General features: G+C 67.8%; 1 protein-coding gene across 1 annotated transcript in view; it reads right to left on the reverse strand.

Moving 5' to 3' along the window:
* Positions 1-4,510: 4,510 nt before the first annotated feature.
* LOC122102686 (uncharacterized protein KIAA1671-like) overlaps positions 4,511-19,120 on the reverse strand; it is a 55,582-nt gene continuing 40,972 nt past the window's right edge. Inside the window, exons 7-10 of the mRNA XM_042673427.1 lie at positions 5,980-6,087; positions 5,366-5,744; positions 5,063-5,164; positions 4,511-4,639 (exon numbers count right to left, since the gene is read on the reverse strand). Of these exons, the coding sequence (XP_042529361.1) occupies positions 4,511-4,639; positions 5,063-5,164; positions 5,366-5,744; positions 5,980-6,087 (718 nt within the window). The remainder of the gene's footprint in view (positions 4,640-5,062; positions 5,165-5,365; positions 5,745-5,979; positions 6,088-19,120) is intronic.

A 19,120-nucleotide genomic window follows, 5' to 3' on the forward strand; every position in this document is an offset into this window, starting at 1 on the left:
ACGGGCACGTGCACACACACATGCACACACACAGGCGCGTGCACACACACACACACACATGGGCGCGTGCACACACACATGCACACACACAGGCACGTGCACACACACATGCACACACACACGGGCACGTGCACACACACATGCACACACACGGGCGCGTGCACACACACACACTGGCACGTGCACACACACATGCACACACACACGGGCACGTGCACACACACATGCACACACACGGGCGCGTGCACACACACCACACGGGCACGTGCACACACACATGCACACACACGGGTGCGTGCACACACATGCACACACACACGGGCGCGTGCACACATGCACACACACACACACACACACTGGTGCGTGCACACACAGACGCATGTCCCGTGCCCGGGCAGCCGGCCTGCACCAACCCGTGGCTGGTTGGCGACTTTTATGGGTGGTGAGTCTCTGTCTACCCTCCAGGGAGGCTGCTTCCATGCCAACTTCAAACCCGGTGCCAGAGGTTCCAGAACCTTCTGGGCTCTTCCTGGCAAGACGTCCCCGGAGGGTGGAGAAGGCAGCTGCCTGGACATGACCCTGGCATCCACTCGGCAGAAGGAAAATACCAGAAACGCAAGAAGAGGCTTTGCTCACCAACTCAGAACACGTTGGCGAATGATGGCGGCCGGATGCTTTTTCTGGCTTTGGCACAAAGCAAATATCTGGGATCCTGAGCCGGGGGGTTGGGTGGGGGGCTGGGAATCAGAGAGCCATGAAAAGTCTTTCTAACCGCTGAAAAGTGCGCACCCCCGCCCCAGCCCTTCTCACAACTCGTGGCCCACCGGCAATCCCGAGGTGAGAGGTTCAAAGCCAGCCTGAGAAGTGTCACAGGCTTTCCCGTCCAGGCTGCCTCTGATCTCAGCTCCTGAGGAGCTGGGATGACGGGTGAGCCGCGGGTCCCCGGCGGTAACTGTCCCCATCACCGCCCCAAGGGCCGGCGAGCTAGGCCTGGAATCCTCCACGCCCTCCGGACCCACACGCCTGCGTCTGCTCCACTGCCATTCACCACCAGTGCTGGATGGGATGCATTTAGTGGGTTAGTGAGCACTGAGCGCCCAAGAATCAGATTCTGCTCCATGCAAGAACATTTTGAGTGGTCCAAAGCCCCTGATGCTGAGCCCACAGCGGGGTGCGGAGCCCTGGGGGAGGTGGGTGCCATGGGGTGCAGCTCCCGAGTGCGGGGGGCGTCAACTTCCAGCTGGGGCCGAACACCTCACCCTGCCCGCCCTCAGATCATCGCTTACAGTATGTCATCGCCACCACGGCTGCATAACAAGTAGCCCCGCAACTGACAGTCTCAAAACAGGGTGGCAGCGGCCCGCCCCTGTCACCCTAGCTCCTCGGCAGGCTGAGAAAGGAAGGATCCTGGTTCAAGGCCCACCCTGGGCAGAAAAGTCTGCAAGACACCACTGAGATGTTGGGTGGAAATCCAGACTCCGTCTCAAAACTAAGCAATGGAAAATGGAGCTGGTGGTGTGGCTGAAGTGGCAGAGCGTCCGGCTAATAAGTACAAGACCCTGAGCCCAGATCCCCAGTGCCACACACACACACCCCTACCTCAACCACAGCCGGCCCCTGCCATGCATCGGACCCCCCCACTGCCCCCCCCCAGCGTAGGAGAGGGCTGGCCCAGGACAGCAGGGGACTGTCAGGGGCCAGCGGTGACCAGCTGTGAAGCATGGCCATCAGTCACTAATTACAAATCACAACACCACAAACAGGTAAGACATACAGGCAATAAATATTCAGGCATTCACTTTATTTCGGGAGTCTCAGTGTGTAGACCAGGCTGGCCTTGAACTCACAATCCTCCAGCCTCAGCCTCCCGAGTGCTGGGATTACAGGCATGAACCACCACACTCAGCTTTAATCTCCTTTTTTGTTTTTCCTTTTTTTTTTTTTTGCCAGTCCTGAGCTCAGGGCCTGAGCACTGTCCCTTGGGTCTTTTTGCTCAAGGCTAGCACTCTACCACTTGAGCCACAGTGCCACTTCCAGCTTTTTTCTGGTGATTAATTGGAGAGATAAGAGTCTCAGGGACTTTCCTACCCGGGTTGGCTTTGAACCTCGATCCTCAGATCTCAGCCTCCGAGCAGCTGGGATTACAGGCGTGAGCCACCAGCACCTCACAGCCTGGATCTTTTCTCAGTGGCTTTACTACGCTTTATTAAGGGGCCCGCCTGAGGCCCACGGAATCATTCAGCACCCAACAGGACAGCCAAAGCCACACATGCCTCTCACTGGCTGCCCCAGCCACGTCCATTATTTTATGACTGTGATGACTTTTATAAACATCCAAATGACCTCTGGCAGGGCCTGGTGTAGACACCACAGGATAAAAGAATATGAGATCGAGGCTGCTCTCCTCCCACGGCACAGATGGCGCCCCACCCACCGCGCACAGACCCAGGCCGGCCCACGTTCCTCTTTGCAGGGAATCCTCCCCTCCCCTCCTCACCAAGTCCCCCCACAGCCCTCCCCGGGTCCCGCAGCAAACCACACTTCCTTCCTTCCCTACTTCCTGCCCGGAAGTCCCGCATCTGTCCCAACAAAGCTTCTGAGGTTTGGAGCCCTAGAGAGAGCCCTAAGCGAGCACAACAAAGGTCCTGGGGTCCCGGAGAGGCACCGCCCCATGGCCGGACAGGAAATGACCGGAACGTGCAACAGTTTATGGGACCCACAAACACAGCCCAGCCGCACGCTGCCTGGAGGGACACTAACGGCGTTTGCTAGACGCGTACGCAGCCGTTCTTTTAGGTTTGCTTGTCGTGTGAGATTTGAACTCAGGGCCTCCCACTCTGTCAGGGCTGGTGCTCTACCACTTGAGCCATTCCTCCAGTCCAGCTTTTTTTTTGCTGGCAAACTGGAGGTAAGCGTCTCACAGACTTTTCTGCCAGGGCTGGCTTTGAACCTGGGGATCTGAAGTTTCCCGAGTCACTAGGATGACAGGCGTGAACGACCACACCGGGCCGTTCTTTTATTACTATTGTTATTTTAAAGGATCAGAGGAGACAGAAGGTGAGCACGTGTGTTTGGGAGAGGAAGGGAAAGGCCAGGAAGGAAGCTGGCCGGGTGTCCAGGCGGGACTTCCCCCTGGGGGAGGCGTGGGTGGGTTTTGTTTTCTTTTCATTTTTTTTTTCCTGTGCACTGGCTACTTTTCCCACTGGGGACCAGCCTGTCCTGGGTCACCCCGTCTCCCGCAGTGGCACCTCACCCGGGCCTGGCCCCCGGGGTCCACAAAGAGCCCTCTGTTCTCCGCTGACATCATGCCGAAGGGTGGACGGAGGCCTGAGACGGGGTGAGGCCAGACCCCGAGGGAGGCCACCGGCCCAGCCCTGACCTCATGCTGGCCTCTGGGGCTCCAAGCTTAGCCCTGCTCCCCAGTCCCACACCCCCAAGGTGCGGCCGGAGGTCAGACACCTGGCAGGACCCCCGGATGGCCCAGAACAGGGATGTGCAAACCTGCCGTGGTGACTTAGCTTCTGATCTCGTGATATAGCTGGGGCGGCCTCAATTCATGATCCTCCAGCCTCGGGCTCCCCAGAGCAGAGATTACAGGTGTGACCCACAGGCTGCTCTGATCTGTGCGTTTGGAGTGGAAACCATCTGAAAAGCAAGCTGGGACTCCCTCCCAGGTCACAGGTGGACAGCACGGAGGAAGAACTACTTCCACGTGACTCAGTGTTTGCGGGCACCCGTGCTGGGGCCTGGCGGAACCCAGGAGCGGCTGGGCCGCGCTGCAGCCCTGGGGGAGGCTGCCCCTCTGCCCCCAGGGCGACACCACGCAGGCCACGGCGCGGATGGGGGCCGGGGCCGGTGACCCACCGACCCGGCTCTGCAGCCACTGGGACCCCGCAGAGGGCCTCAGTCTGAATCCACCCTCCTGGGGCAGGGGTTCCCCCAGCCCCCAGCTTCCCGCTGGGCTCCGCCCCTCTGCAGGCCCCGGCCCCCAGGCCTCCTCCTGACTTTCCTTTCTCTGGCAGGAAAAGCATGTGGGGTGCACTTTGGAGGGTGCCCCTGCCTGCCAGGAGCTGGCTAGCGGAGGCAGCATGGCCCGGCTGAGCCGCAGGCCGAGATCGATCGCACTGGAGCTGGGGAGGGCCCAAGGACCCTCCGAGGGCGTGGCCCCGGCACACGCTCCCCAGGCCGCACCGCCTCCCCCCCCCAGACAGATTATTTGGGAGGAAGCGGGCTTGCTCCGCTTCATCGGAAGAAAGAAGTTGACTGTCCCGAGGACCTGTCTGCACAGAGTTGGGAAGTGGAGCACAGAGAGGGCGGGTGCCCAGGAAAGGTCACCCAGCGGGGCCATGGCGAGCACTGAGGCCCCTTAGCGGGACACGTCCATGCGAGCCGGGGGCCCCCCACCCTGACGCGTGCCCGAACCCCACAGTCACCCCTGCCTGTGTTTGCTGGGCCGCACTGGACAGCGCCAAGTGGCCTGCACACCAACATCATTCATTCATTGATTCGTTCATTCGTCTGCAGGGGCAGGGGGCCTGCCTGGAGGTGCTGATGTGTTAAAGAGCCACAAGGCCTGGGCTTCCAGGCCCTGGGCACCTGAGGTCACCTGGGGAGTGGGGGGCGGGGGAGGCGAGCGGAGCTGGGGGTCACCAGAGGATCAGAGAGATGGCCCGAGCCAGAGACACACAGGAGAGACAGAGAGCCCCACTCACACGCTCAAACCCCACCCGCGTCGGGCCACAGAGAAACAAGCAGGGACCAGCAAGACCAGAGGGTCCCCGTTAGGGGGCCTGGGCGCCCCACTGGAGCAGGAGCGAGCCCCGGGGCCTGCCATTTGCTGTGCCGCCTCAGGCCGGTGGCTTGCCCTCGCTGAGCCTGATTCACATATCATGTCCCTCTCAGGACACAGCGTGCTTGGCCCCCCCCCACTGGCCTTCAAGCCCTCTGGACCCCTGAAACACGGTGTGTACCCCCTCAAGCAAGCCTAAATACCCCTCCCCACCTGGCCACTCCCACCAAACCCACGTTCACAAGCCAGGACCCCCCCCCCACACACACACACCGAACCCTTTCCCCCGGTCAGGTCATCAGACCCGGCTTCTGCCATGATGGACAGCGGGCCTGGGAGGGCCAGGCGGGCCCAGCAGGTGTCCGCTAAGCCTCCCTAAAAATAGGGAGCGTGTGGGCCGCGGGCCGGAGTGCCGCGCTCAAATCCAGCAACCCCGCTCCCCCCAGACCCCAGCCTGCATCTCCCGGTTCACCGGGGGGGACGGGGCTCCCCGGGCGGGCCGGCCCGCGGACGGTGCGGGAGGGGGGGGGGCACCCGGCGCCCACGGCGTGTTTATAAAACGGCGCTGGCGCTTACGCGGTCGGGGGCCTCGGGCTCCGCGCGCCGCCTCCGGAGGGAGGAGAACCGCTGCTGACTCCGGGCGGAAAAGCGGCGGAAGGAGTCCCGGCCGCGGGAGGCCAGGTGCCGCACCGACGAGGCGCGTCGGAAGGGGGCGCGGCTGGCAGGCTCCCCGCGGGTCCACTCCCGGCGGCCGCCGGGGCCCGCCGTGGTGGTCACCAGGCTGAGGGCGTCCTGGAGCGACCGGCGCACGGCGCCCACCCACTGCGTCACGTGGGACTGGGCCACGGTGAGTTTGTCCCCCAGGAAATCCATGGGGCCAGCCTGGAGGCGGCGGCGTCCCGACCCGGCGAGGACGGCGTCCTGGGCCTGGCGTCCTGGGCCCGGGCCTCGCTCGCTTTGGAAAGCCCGGCAGCGCTCGTTAGCCAAAGCAGGAGTTGATGAACGTCATCGCCGAGCTGCAGGGCCAGGGTTGGGGGGCCGGGTCTAGAAGGTGTCCAGGGAGAGCCGGTCCGGGCCCGATGAGCTGCAGCCACTCACTCCGGGGCCTGACAGTCCCCAAGAGCTGGGGCCGGGATGGGGGGGGGGGCGTCGGCGACCCCCGCTGCCGCTCCGGGCCAGGGTCCACTCACCTGACCCGGGCAGGTTTGCCGTCCTGGGCTGGCGTCTCCAAACCTGGCGTGCAGCCCGCGTCCGGCTCACTCACTTCCGAGACAGCCCCCCCCAGGGCCCCCGGGGGCCTGGCGGAGCGGGGATGACATCACCCTGGGCCGGGCGGGCGGGTGGGGGGGGGCTGACAGCCCAGGAATGCGGGAGCGGCCTGGGAGGGGGCCAGGGCGCTCGGCTCCACGCTCCGTCCTGTCGCGGCCCGCCACGTCCCCGGGGACCGCGGGGACTCACGGGCTGCCCACCTCCCATCCCTGCGGCAGCCCGGCTGCGCAAGTGGGGGGCGTGGGTGGGGGAGGCGGGGGACCCCAGGAGGCCTGGAAGGGCGGCATCCTGGAGCCTGTCGGTGCGTCTGTGTGTCTGTCCCTCTCTGATCTCTGTGGGTGTCTCAGGCTCTCTGCTCCTGCAGGGCTGGCTCTCTCTCTCTCTCTCTCTCTCTCTCTCCCTCCCTCCCCCTGGGAGGCGGCAGCTGTGCACCAGGAACCAGGTGAGCTGCCCGGACGACCCCCCCCCCAAGCCGGGCGGTGTATTTTGGTCTGAGGCCGGGTTGCCATGGTAACCGGGCCCAGCGTCGGCCCACCCCGAGGGCGGCCCCGCCCTGCGATGGGAGGGCCGGGCGCTGGGAAGGATCCGCCCGGCCGGTCACGTGAGCTCGAGGGGCTTTAACCCTTAGGGAGCTGGAGGAACGGCGGCCGGGTGTGAGGGGTGGGGGGACGGGGCGGGGGGGGGGGGGGGGGGACGGGGTGGTGGGGGATACGGATGCGGAGCGGGCTGGATCCAAGGCTTCCCCACAGTCCTGGGAGAGAAACAAAGGCAGGCTCAGAGAGGTGGAGCGGCCTGCCCGAGGCCCACCGGCCCGGTGAGCTGCGCTGCACAGGTCTGCCCGCGGCCAGGGCTGGCTGAGTACTTGTTGCTGGGATGCCACCACGTTTGAAATCCCGATGGGCCGAACGCGCCTGTGGCCCCGGGCCACCACCTCCCCAGCTTTGGAATGGAGGCTGGCGGGCGCGGGCCGGGGCCTGGCGGAGCCCCGCCCCCCCCACACCTGCGGCCTCCGCCCCCCACACCTGCGGCCCTCCGCCCCCCCACACCTGCGGCCTCCACCCCCCACACCTGCGGCCTCCGCCCCCCCCCACACCTGCGGCCCCCGCCCCCCCACACCTGCGGCCCCCGCCCCCCCACACCTGCGGCCTCCGCCCCCCCCACACCTGCGGCCTCCACCCCCCACACCTGCGGCCTCCGCCCCCCCCCACACCTGCGGCCCCCGCCCCCCCACACCTGCGGCCTCCGACCCCCCCCACACCTGCGGCCCCCGCCCCCCCACACCTGCGGCCTCCGACCCCCCCACACCTGCGGCCCCCGCCCCCCCACACCTGCGGCCTCCGACCCCCCCACACCTGCGGCCTCCGCCCCCCACACCTGCGGCCTCCGCCCCCCCACACCTGCGGCCTCCACCCCCCACACCTGCGGCCTCCGCCCCCCCCCACACCTGCGGCCCCCGCCCCCCCACACCTGCGGCCTCCGACCCCCCCCACACCTGCGGCCCCCGCCCCCCCACACCTGCGGCCTCCGACCCCCCCACACCTGCGGCCTCCGCCCCCCCACACCTGCGGCCTCCGCCCCCCCACACCTGCGGCCCCCGCCCCCCCACACCTGCGGCCCCCGCCCCCCCCACACCTGCGGCCCCCGCCCCCCACACCTGCGGCCTCCGCCCCCCCACACCTGCGGCCTCCGCCCCCCCACACCTGCGGCCTCCGCCCCCCCACACCTGCGGCCTCCGCCCCCCCCCACACCTGCGGCCCCCGCCCCCCCACACCTGCGGCCTCCGCCCCCTCCCACACCTCGGCCTCCGGCGGGGCAGGGCAGGGTGCGGGCAGCAGGCTCCGGGAGGGCCCAGGCCTGCGGGGCTGTGAGCCCGGCTGACAGTCGCCCATCGCCTGGCCTGGCACCCGCTGCGAGTGCGGAATCTGAGCCCATTTGTCAGAAGAAGAGACCGGAGCCCAGAGAAGTGAGGTCACCGGCCACGCCGGGTGACCCGATGGCCCCAGGGACGGCCGCTCGCCCCTTTCATGGTGCCTGCTGTGGGCGAAACGGGGCTGAGTGTGCGCAGGGGGCGGCGGGCGGGCGGCGGGGCCCGGGGCGCGCTCATTGACTTGCTCATGGCCGCCATGCTGCCAGGAAGCTCAAGCTCTGCCCCGCGGACCCACCACAGCGACAAACAGGGTGGCGGTCCTGCCGGCAGTCGCCTGACCGGGTCCCCCGTCCGCGCCACCCCCCCCATCACCAAACCACTCCCAACTTCCTGGCCCACACAAATCACAGGAAGCACCAGGGGCTGGGTGGGGTCTGGCGGGGAGGAAGCCGGGGTGGAGTGGCCTGGCAGCTCACCGCGCACGCACCCGCGCACGCGCCTCCCCACAGGGCCCACCGAGGCGGGAGAGGCCCTGGGGCAGGCGGTGGCGTGGGCGTGTCTCCGCGAGGAAGTCTAACCGCGTGGGCGCTGGCCAGGTGACGCCCGGCAGGCCAGGCATCGGGTCGTGGGGCCAGCGGGCCAGGGGCGGGGGGTGGGACGGGGTAAAGCGGCCGTGGGGTGGGGGCGCCGTGGGCACCGGCGTGGCTCCCTGCCCACCTGGGGCCTGCATCAGAGCTGGGCACGGGCCGGTGCGGGTGGACACACACGCTCGTCCACGCCAGCCTCTGCCCCGGGGCCCATAGGGTTCGGAACTACTAGAACCTAATTGTTGGGAAAAAAGAGGCTTTGCTCCTTGGCATTGGGCCAAGTGGGGCGCGGGGGGGGGGGGGGGGGGGGGGGGCGGGGAGGGGAGGGGCGGGGAGGGGAGGGGAGGGGAGGGGGGAGGGGAGGGGAGGGGAGGGGAGGGGGGAGGGGAGGAGAGGGGTGGGGAGGGGTGGGGAGGGGAGGGGAGGGGAGGGGAGCGCCAGGCTGCGTGTATGTCCGCAGGGTCGGCTCTGTTCCCCCTGCAGGCCTTTTATTTTCATTTCCTTGGTTCTCTATGTCTGCCGGTGCTGGCGCTGACTCGGGGCCTGGGCCCTGTCCCCGGGCGCTCTCATCCACGGCGATCGCTCTGCCGCTTGGAGCCACAGCGCCACTTCTGGGGTTTGAGGGGTTCATGGGAGATGAGAGTCTCCCGGGGACCTTCCTGCCCGGGCTGGCTTTGACCGCGATCCTCGGATCTCAGCCTCCTACGTAGCTGGGATGACAGGCGGGAGCCACCCCGCCAGGCCATTTTTACTTTTAACAACTAGACGGAACTGAAGTATTACTGGGCTTGGCGTGTGTACTGTCTTTCACCCGGATGGGAGACCATCCGCGTCCTGATTAAGGATCTGGAGATTCACACACGTGTGTGCGCACACACACACACACAACGCTACCTGTTACTGTGCGGCCTGAGCAGGTGCTGGCCCCGTCACACAGCTGCCTGACGCCACCGCACCACGGCACCAACCACGGCACCAACCACGGCACGGCCTCAGCCTACTCCATCGCCTGCCCCTCCCAACAGCGCCATCTGTCTGCGGGTCAAGGAGACGCGGAGCCCAGAGTGGCAAAGCCACCAGCCCGGGGCAGCACAGCGGCCACTGGAGTCCAGAGGGGGCGGGGGGGGGGGGCAGACGTGGCGAGGAGCTCGGGGGAGGGGCAGAGTCGGGGCACCCCCCCCCCCCCCCGGCACAGTGTGCTCCAACTGTGGCTGTAAGAGGCGGCACTGGGCCTGCAAACTGGGGCAGCGTGGGCCTCGGGAGGCTCTGATGCGAACACTGATCTTTCCAGAAAACTCTCGAGATGAGAGAGAGAGAATGAGAACGAGGTTCAGGGGGGCATCCAGCCCTTCCTTACTGGAGCTGGCCGGGGTGGGCGGAGGTCAGGGGTCGGCACCTCTCCCCACGGCGCCTGGCGGGATGGCCCCCGAACCAGAACGTGCCAGTCGCGTGCTCACTCAGCAAGCCTCTGGCGGGCCGCCCTAACAGCTGTGTGCGGCCGGCTGGCCTCCGGGCTCTGGACCTCAGCGGGGCTAGAAGCCCACGGCCCCACAGCGAGAGTCTGGGCTGGTGGGCGGGGGGGGGGGTGGGGGGGGGCGAGCCAGGGCCAGCGGGGGGGGGAGCCAGGGCCAGCGGGGGGGGGAGCCAGGGCCAGCGGGGGGGGGGGGGAGCCAGGGCCAGCGGGGGGGGGGGAGCCAGGGCCAGCGGGGGGGGGAGCCAGGGCCAGCGGGGGGGGGAGCCAGGGCCAGCGGGGGGGGAGCCAGAGCCGGGGGGGGGGGGGGAGCCAGGGCCAGCGGGGGGGGGGAGCCAGGGCCAGCGGGGGGGGGGAGCCAGGGCCAGCGGGGGGGGCCAGGGCCAGCGGGGGGGGGGAGCCAGGGCCAGCGGGGGGGGGAGCCAGGGCCAGCGGGGGGGGGAGCCAGGGCCAGCGGGGGGGGGAACCAGGGCCAGCGGGGGGGGGGGGAAGCCAGGGCCAGCGGGGGGGGGGTCAGGGCCAGGGCCAGCGGGGGGAGGGCAGCCAGGGCCAGCGGGGGGGGGGCAGCCAGAGGCGGGGGGCGGGGGGGGGCCAGGGCCAGCGGGGGGGGGAGGGGAGCCAGGGCCAGCGGGGGGGGGAGCCAGGGCCAGAGGCGGGGGGCGGGGGGGGGGGGCCAGGGCCAGCGGGGGGGGGGGAGCCAGGGCCAGCGGGGGGGGGGCCAGGGCCAGCGGGGGGGGGGAGCCAGGGCCAGCGGGGGGGGGGGTCAGGGCCAGGGCCAGCGGGGGGGAGGGCAGCCAGGGCCAGCGGGGGGGGGGCAGCCAGGGCCAGAGGCGGGGGGCGGGGGGGGGCCAGGGCCAGCGGGGGGGGGAGGGGAGCCAGGGCCAGCGGGGGGGGGGAGCCAGGGCCAGAGGCGGGGGGCGGGGGGGGGCCAGGGCCAGCGGGGGGGGGCCAGGGCCAGCGGGGGGGGGGGGCCAGGGCCAGCGGGGGGGGCAGCCAGGGCCAGCGGGGGGGGGGCAGCCAGGGCCAGCGGGGGGGGGGAGCCAGGGCCAGCGGGGGGGGGGGAGCCAGGGCCAGCGGGGGGGGGGAGCCAGGGCCAGCGGGGGGGGGCAGCCAGGGCCAGCGGGGGGGGGGAGCCAGGGCCAGCGGGGGGGGGGAGCCAGGGCCAGCGGGGGGGGGAGCCAGGGCCAGCGGGGGGGGGAGGGGAGCCAGGGCCAGTGGGGGGGGGCCAGGGCCAGCGGGGGGGGGGGGAGCCAGGGCCAGCGGGGGGGGGGGGAGCCAGGGCCAGCGGGGGGGGGGGAGCCAGGGCCAGTGGGGGGGGAGGGGAGCCAGGGCCAGCGGGGGGGGGGGGGAGCCAGGGCCAGCGGGGGGGGGGGAGCCAGGGCCAGCGGGGGGGGGCCAGGGCCAGCGGGGGGGGGGCAGCCAGGGCCAGCGGGGGGCCAGCGGGGGGGGGGCCAGGGCCAGCGGGGGGGGGAGCCAGGGCCAGCGGGGGGGGGGGGGAGCCAGGGCCAGCGGGGGGGGGGGGGCCAGGGCCAGCGGGGGGGGGGCAGCCAGGGCCAGCGGGGGGGGGGGTGGAGCCAGGGCCAGCGGGGGGGGGGGGGGGAGGGGGTCGGGGCCGGGGCCGGGTCCAGGGCCGGCTGCCACCTGACCTTCGGCCCAGCCCCACGCCTGCCTCGCTTGCTCTCCGTGGTTTGAACTCAAGGCCCTGCACTGTGCGCAGGCGCTCTGCGGCCGGCACCGGCCCCGGCCCTTACCCCTTCCATCCTTTCTCAGCTACAGGGGGAACAATCATAGGAAGATGGCAGCCTGGGCCTAAAGCGAGACTTTACTTCAAAAACAGCCAGCTTGGGGTCGAGGCATGGCTCAGGTGGCCATGCACCCACCCAGCAAGCATGAGGCCAAAACGAATAAAAGCAGCGAGTGGAAGGTCTGCTTCCAGAAACACAGGGGCGAGAAGGCTGCCACTGCGCCTGCCCTCACAGCAAGGCCTTGGGGAGCGGGGAAGGGGGGAGTGGGTCACAGCCGTCCTCCCTTCCACGGGAGACGCAGGTGTGACGCATGGATGTGCCGGGCGGAGCCGGCAGAACGTTTGGTGCGCCGGCCCCTCCTGACTGGGGGGTGTGGGGGGAAGAGGGGTCCCCGCTGGGTCCGGGCTTGGCTTCCTTCCCGGCCCAGCCTCAGGGCAGCCATTGGGAATGGAGGAGGATGGAGCACAAAGGCTGCTTTCTCAGTGTGTGCGTGCGTGTGTGTGCGTGCATGTGCATGCATGTGTGTGCATGCGTGTGCATGTGTATGCGTGTGTGTGCTTGCATGTGTGTGAGTGCATGTGTGGGCACGTGTGTATGTGTATGCGTGTGTGCATGCGTGTGTGTGTGCATGTGTGTGTGTGTGCGTTTGCATGTGTGTGTGCATGTGCATGCATGTGTGCATGCGGGTGCATGTGTGTATGCGTGTGTACGCTTGCATGTGTGTGTGAGTGCATGTGTGGGCATGTGTGTGTGCCTGTGTGTGTGCGCATGTGTACATGTGTGTGTGTGCCTCTGTGTGTGTGTGTATGTAGGGCTGGGAGGGGGAAAGCTGGAGAAGGAGGGAGGGAGGCAGGAGGGAGGGAGACAGGAGGGAGGGAGGCCCCCTCCACTCCTGGGAAGGTGGCCAACCAGGCCGGGCGGGGGAGGCCGGGCAGGGGAGGCCGGGCGGGGCCCCCCTTCTCCTTCCCCATTAGGCCCTCAACAGGGTGAGGGCGGGGCGGGGCGGGGCTCAGGCACAATCGGAGAAAATGTCTGCAAATCCCATGGCTAAAGGTTAAAAACAACAACACACAGCAGCAGCGCGCTCCCTCTCAGGATCCAGGCTCGAGGACCCACACACATGAATCAGCCCAGCGCGGGCTGGGGGCAGCTCTCGACTTCGCTGTTGGCATGCTGACGCCGCGTGACCTTCTGCCAGTGACCTAACCTCTCTGAGTCTGTGGCGAGGACAGCCGGAAGGAACCCCACACCCTCAGCGCGAAGCCCCGCCCGGCACTGCGGAGTGTGCCTGTGACCCAACCGAGGGGGGCTCTGCGTCCTCACAAGCCAACAACAGAGGCTGAGATCCGAGGATCGTGGTTCAAAGCCAGGCTGAGCAGGAAAGTCTGTGAGACTCTATCTCCTCCAATGAGCCACCGGAAAACCTGAAGTGGTGCCGCGGCTCAAGTGGTAGAGCCCCTCCCCCCCACCCCTATCCCCCACTTCCCTACCCACCCCCACCCCCACCCCCACCCCCCCCCCCTCTCAGTTGCACAAGCCTGCACCTAGGCGGGCCGGCCTCCCAGGCAGGGGGTGAGGAGCGGCTGATCAGAACAGCAATGGCAGCCGGTGACCACGAGGGGGCACCGAGCACCAGGCTCTGGTTGAGGGCCTGGCTTAGAAGCCAGGGCCACAGACAGGGGCCGGGCTGACCCTGACCCCCAGGCCCCGACCCGGGCCGACCCCCCCTCCCAGGCCGGCACACCGGACAGAAAGCCACTGAGATCCGTGCTCCCAGCCCAGACACAGACACCAAGCACCCCTGCCTTAGCTGACCTCAGTCTTCCCAAGCCCCAACCACAGATAGGTAAACTGAGGCTCAGGGCCAGCCAGGCCCTGACTTGACAAAAGCCACAGGACAGCCAGAGAGGCCAAGCCAAGCTGAGTCAGGACCCTCCCCCCACAGCACAGACTTCCCCACAGGCCAAGCGGCCTCCCACCCTGCCTATGGGCCTCAGTTTCCCCACCAAGAAATCAGGCACCTGCCCTCCACAGGGGCATGGCGGCAACGGCGAGGGGGATCTAGCTGAGGGGGTGGGGACCTAGCTGGGGGGATGGGGGACCTAGCTGGGGGATGGGGATCTAGCTGGGGGGGATGGGGACCTAGCTGGGGGATGGGGACCTAGCTGGGAGGGGGGATGGGGACCTAGCTGGGGGGGTGGGGACCTAGCTGGGGGGGGTGGGGATCTAGCTGGGGGATGGGGACCTAGCTGGGGGGGATGGGATCTAGCTGGGGGGATGGGGATCTAGCTGGGAGATGGGGACCTAACTGGGGGGTGGGGAACTAGCTGGGGGGATGGGGACCTAGCTGGGGGATGGGGATCTAGCTGGGGGATGGGGATCTAGCTGGGGGATGGGGATCTAGCTGGGGGGTGGGGATCTAGCTGGGGGGTGGGGACCTAGCTGGGGGATGGGGATCTAGCTGGGGGGTGGGGACCTAGCTGGGGGATGGGGACCTAGCTGGGGGATGGGGACCTAGCTGGGAGGGGGGATGGGGACCTAGCTGGGGGGGTGGGGACCTAGCTGGGGGGGGGTGGGGATCTAGCTGGGGGATGGGGACCTAGCTGGGGGGGATGGGATCTAGCTGGGGGGATGGGGATCTAGCTGGGAGATGGGGACCTAACTGGGGGGTGGGGAACTAGCTGGGGGGATGGGGACCTAGCTGGGGGATGGGGATCTAGCTGGGGGATGGGGATCTAGCTGGGGGGTGGGGATCTAGCTGGGGGGTGGGGACCTAGCTGGGGGATGGGGATCTAGCTGGGGGGTGGGGACCTAGCTGGGGGATGGGGACCTAGCTGGGGGATGGGGACCTAGCTGGGGGGGTGGGGACCTAGCTGGGGGGGGGTGGGGATCTAGCTGGGGGATGGGGACCTAGCTGGGGGGGATGGGATCTAGCTGGGGGGATGGGGATCTAGCTGGGAGATGGGGACCTAACTGGGGGGTGGGGACCTAGCTGGGGGATGGGGATCTAGCTGGGGGATGGGGATCTAGCTGGGGGATGGGGATCTAGCTGGGGGATGGGGATCTAGCTGGGGGGTGGGGATCTAGCTGGGGGGTGGGGACCTAGCTGGGGGATGGGGATCTAGCTGGGGGGTGGGGACCTAGCTGGGGGATGGGGACCTAGCTGGGGGATGGGGACCTAGCTGGGGGGTGGGGATCTAGCTGGGGGATGGGGATCTAGCTGGGGGGGTGGGGACCTAGCTGGGGGGGGGTGGGGATCTAGCTGGGGGATGGGGACCTAGCTGGGGGGGATGGGATCTAGCTGGGGGGATGGGGATCTAGCTGGGAGATGGGGACCTAACTGGGGGGTGGGGACCTAGCTGGGGGATGGGGATCTAGCTGGGGGATGGGGATCTAGCTGGGGGATGGGGATCTAGCTGGGGGGTGGGGATCTAGCTGGGGGGTGGGGACCTAGCTGGGGGATGGGGACCTAGCTGGGGGGTGGGGACCTAGCTGGGGGATGGGGACCTAGCTGGGGGATGGGGACCTAGCTGGGGGGTGGGGATCTAGCTGGGGGATGGGGACCTAGCTGGGGGATGGGGATCTAGCTGGGGGATGGGGATCTAGCTGGGGGGGATGGGGATCTAGCTGGGGGATGGGGACCTAGCTGGGAGATGGGGACCTAGCTGGGGGGTGGGGGATCTAGGTGGGGGGTGGGGATCTAGCTGGGGGGTGGGGATCTAGCTGGGGGATGGGGACCTAGCTGGGGGGTGGGGATCTAGCTGGGGGATGGGGATCTAGCTGGGGGGTGGGGACCCAGCTGGGGGTGGGGATCTAGCTGGGGGGGATGGGGACCTAGCTGGGGGATGGGGACCCAGCTGGGGGGGGATGGGGACCTAGCTGGGGGATGGGGACCTAGCTGGGGGATGGGGATCTAGCTGGGGGGTGGGGACCCAGCTGGGGGTGGGGATCTAGCTGGGGGGATGGGGACCCAGCTGGGGGATGGGGACCCAGCTGGGGGGGAATGGGGACCTAGCTGGGGGATGGGGACCTAGCTGGGGGATGGGGACCCAGCTGGGGGATGGGGACCCAGCTGGGGGGATGGGGACCTAGCTGGGGGGGATGGGGATCTAGCTGGGGGTGGGGATCTAGCTGGGGGATGGGGATCTAGCTGGGGGATGGGGACCTAGCTGGGGGGGATGGGGACCTAGCTGGGGGATGGGGACCTAGCTGGGGGGATGGGGACCTAGCTGGGGGGTGGGGACCTAGCTGGGGGGTGGGGACCTAGCTGGGGGGTGGGGACCTAGCTGGGGGGATGGGGACCTAGCTGGGGGGGATGGGGACCTAGCTGGGGGGGATGGGGACCTAGCTGGGGGGGTGGGGATCTAGCTGGGGGGGATGGGGACCTAGCTGGGGGGGATGGGGACCTAGCTGGGGGGATGGGGAACTAGCTGGGGGATGGGGATCTAGCTGGGGGGATGGGGACCTAGCTGGGGGTTGGGGACCTAGCTGGGGGGTGGGGACCTAGCTGGGGGGTGGGGACCTAGCTGGGGGGATGGGGACCTAGCTGGGGGGGATGGGGACCTAGCTGGGGGGGATGGGGATCTAGCTGGGGGTGGGGATCTAGCTGGGGGATGGGGATCTAGCTGGGGGATGGGGACCTAGCTGGGGGATGGGGATCTAGCTGGGGGATGGGGATCTAGCTGGGGGATGGGGATCTAGCTGGGGGGTGGGGACCTAGCTGGGGGGTGGGGACCTAGCTGGGGGGATGGGGACCTAGCTGTGGGGGATGGGGACCTAGCTGGGGGGGATGGGGATCTAGCTGGGGGTGGGGATCTAGCTGGGGGGATGGGGACCTAGCTGGGGGGTGGGGATCTAGCTTCCGAGTGCCCCTGGAAGGAGGTGGTCTGGCGAGGGGGGAGGGATCACGCGGCCCCCGTAGGACAGGAGGGGGCTGGTGCCATCGCTATTTTTTACCCGGTTGCCGGGGCAACCACAGCAAGCAGCTGGGGTGCGGGGGGGCCCCCCCCCCTCCCGCGCAGGCCCTGGCTCCCGCCTACCTTATCCCTTATCTCACCGCGGAGGGGATTAAGTGGCTCCCGGGGCGGGTGGAGGCAGCGTCAAGCTAGGGTGACTGATGATCTCAGGTGGAAACCCAGGCCCCCCTCCTGGAACCCGGGCAGCGGGTCCCCCCACACCCAGCGCCGGGCACAGTCGTGGTGTGCCAGCCAGGCCAGAGGCCGCGTCCGCCGGACACCGCGGCTGCCCGCCCTGTTGAGGTGGGGCTGGCGTGGGACCCGGCCGCAGGAATTCAGAGCAGGGAACTGGAGAGCAGAAGGGAGCGGGTGCCGCCCCGCCCTGCCCACCACACAGCTCGGGGACGCGGGGGGCGGGGGGGGCAGCTCTCTGCGCTCCCCAGGCCTCGGCGCCCCCTGCCCCCCCCCCCGCTGACCACCCTGCTGCTCGCCGTCTGATTGCAGTACCACTCTGGTGTGCCTTTCCCTTCTCTTTTTTTTTGGGGGGGGTAGGGGAGTCTGGGAGTTGAACTCAAGGCATCACACTTCTGGGCAGGTGCTCTACCACTTGAGTCAGGCCTCCAGCTGCTTCCCATCTTTTTTTGTCAGTTGTGGGGCTTGAGCTCTGGGCGCTGTCCCTGAGCTCTTCAGCTCAAGGCGAGTGCTCTACCACTTGAGCCACAGCGCCACTCCTGGTTTTCTGGTGGTTACTTGGAGATCAGAGTCTCCCAGACTTTCCTGCCCGGGCTGGCTTTGAACCGGGAACCTCAGATCTCAGGCTCCTGAGGAGCGTGGATGACAGGTGTGAGCCACCGGCTATCTCGGTTATTTTTGAGATAGGGTCTCATAGGACGGCCTGGGCTGCCCGGACTCCTATTCATGCTGTGCCACCCGGGGTGACAGGCGCCCACCCCTGTGCCCGCCATTGTGCCTCCCGAGGCTGGGGGGCCCCACGGGGGCATGATGGGGCCTCCAGAACCTCAAACTGCCACCCCTCCAGCTCAGTCTCCCAGGCAGCTGGGATTACAGGCTGGAGCCCCTGAGCTCCGCCTTTTGCTCTACTTTCTGCCTAGGTAAAGAACAAGCTCTTTCCAGAGCAACCAGGTAATGGCCTGTGGGCGTTTCCCTCCTCCTCCCCCTTCTCTGCTGCCTCTGGAACCTTCCCACAAATCAGAGGGAATCCAGCTCAAAGCATTATAAAAAAAAGAAAATGAGACCCTTGTAAACAATAACACCAACCAACCACAAACAACTGCAAGGAGATCGGGCAGCTCTGCCGCTGTGTATGCAAAAGAAACGCAATCTGGGCTCCACGAAGCGAGAAGCCCGCATGGCCACGGTTCACTGTGATCGCAGGAGCCAGGCCAGGGAGGCTGAGCGCCAGGGGCATGCGAAAGGAGTTAGAAAACTGTGGACACACAGACAGACAGGCAGACAGACAGACAGACAGGCAGACAGACAGACGGATGGACGGGCAAAGGGACATACAAACTACACGGCTTTTAAAGAAGAATGAGATGTCCCCGCTCTGGGGATAAGGGGGGATTCAAGGCGGACGCAGAAAGAGAAAACACAGCAGGGCCTGGCGCACGGGTGGAGCCCGAGCGTCCGCCCCAGACAGCGAGGGGGGGAGAGGGGCTCAACCCGGGCGGCCGTCCCCCCCCTCCCCCCAGCAAGTGACCGTCAGGGCAGGGCCAGGGTCTCCCAAGGAGCCCAGCAAAATCATTTACTCGGTCCGATGCGTGCCAAAGCTCCGAGCACTTGAAACTGATTCCTTTAAAGCTGATTTTGAAACCCAGGCTAAGCCGGGTGCCGGCGGCTCACGCCTGTCATCCTAGCTGCTGAGGAGGCTGAGATCTGAGGATCACGGTTCAAAGCCAGCCCGGGCAGGAAACTCCCTGTGACTCTGATCTCCAATAAACCAGAAGAAAACCAGAAGTGTGGCTGTGGCTCAACCAGTAGAGCGCTGGCCTGGAGCTGAAGAGAGCAGAGACAGCGCCCAGGTCCAGAGTTCAAGCCCCTCGAACGACCAAAAAAAACTCAGACTAACTGGGGCGGCAGCAGGTCCCCGGAAGGGTCAGTGAGGCTCTGGGCCCAGCGACAGCACGGGGTGGCCGGCCCCAGCTCAGGGCTGTGGCCTGTGGTCGGCCAGGAACCCCACGAGGCTCCCTTCCTGGGGAAGATGGCATCCAGCCTTCCAGCATCTTCCAGGAGTCAGAGTTAGGCTCAGTACTCAGTGGCCTGGCGTGGACACGCCGGGGGGCGGGGACTGCACCCCAGCTCCGCGGTCACGCAGCCGAGGTCTGGGGTAACGGCTGGCCCTGGCCACGTGGCTGGGTCACACCGGGCTCACAGCCCGGGGAGCCACTGCATCCCCAAGCCTCCAGGAAGCTTCGTG

This window comes from Dipodomys spectabilis, unplaced genomic scaffold (assembly GCF_019054845.1).
Source record: "Dipodomys spectabilis isolate Male_0828 unplaced genomic scaffold, ASM1905484v1 ptg000826l, whole genome shotgun sequence".
Classification (NCBI taxonomy): Eukaryota; Metazoa; Chordata; class Mammalia; order Rodentia; family Heteromyidae; genus Dipodomys; species Dipodomys spectabilis.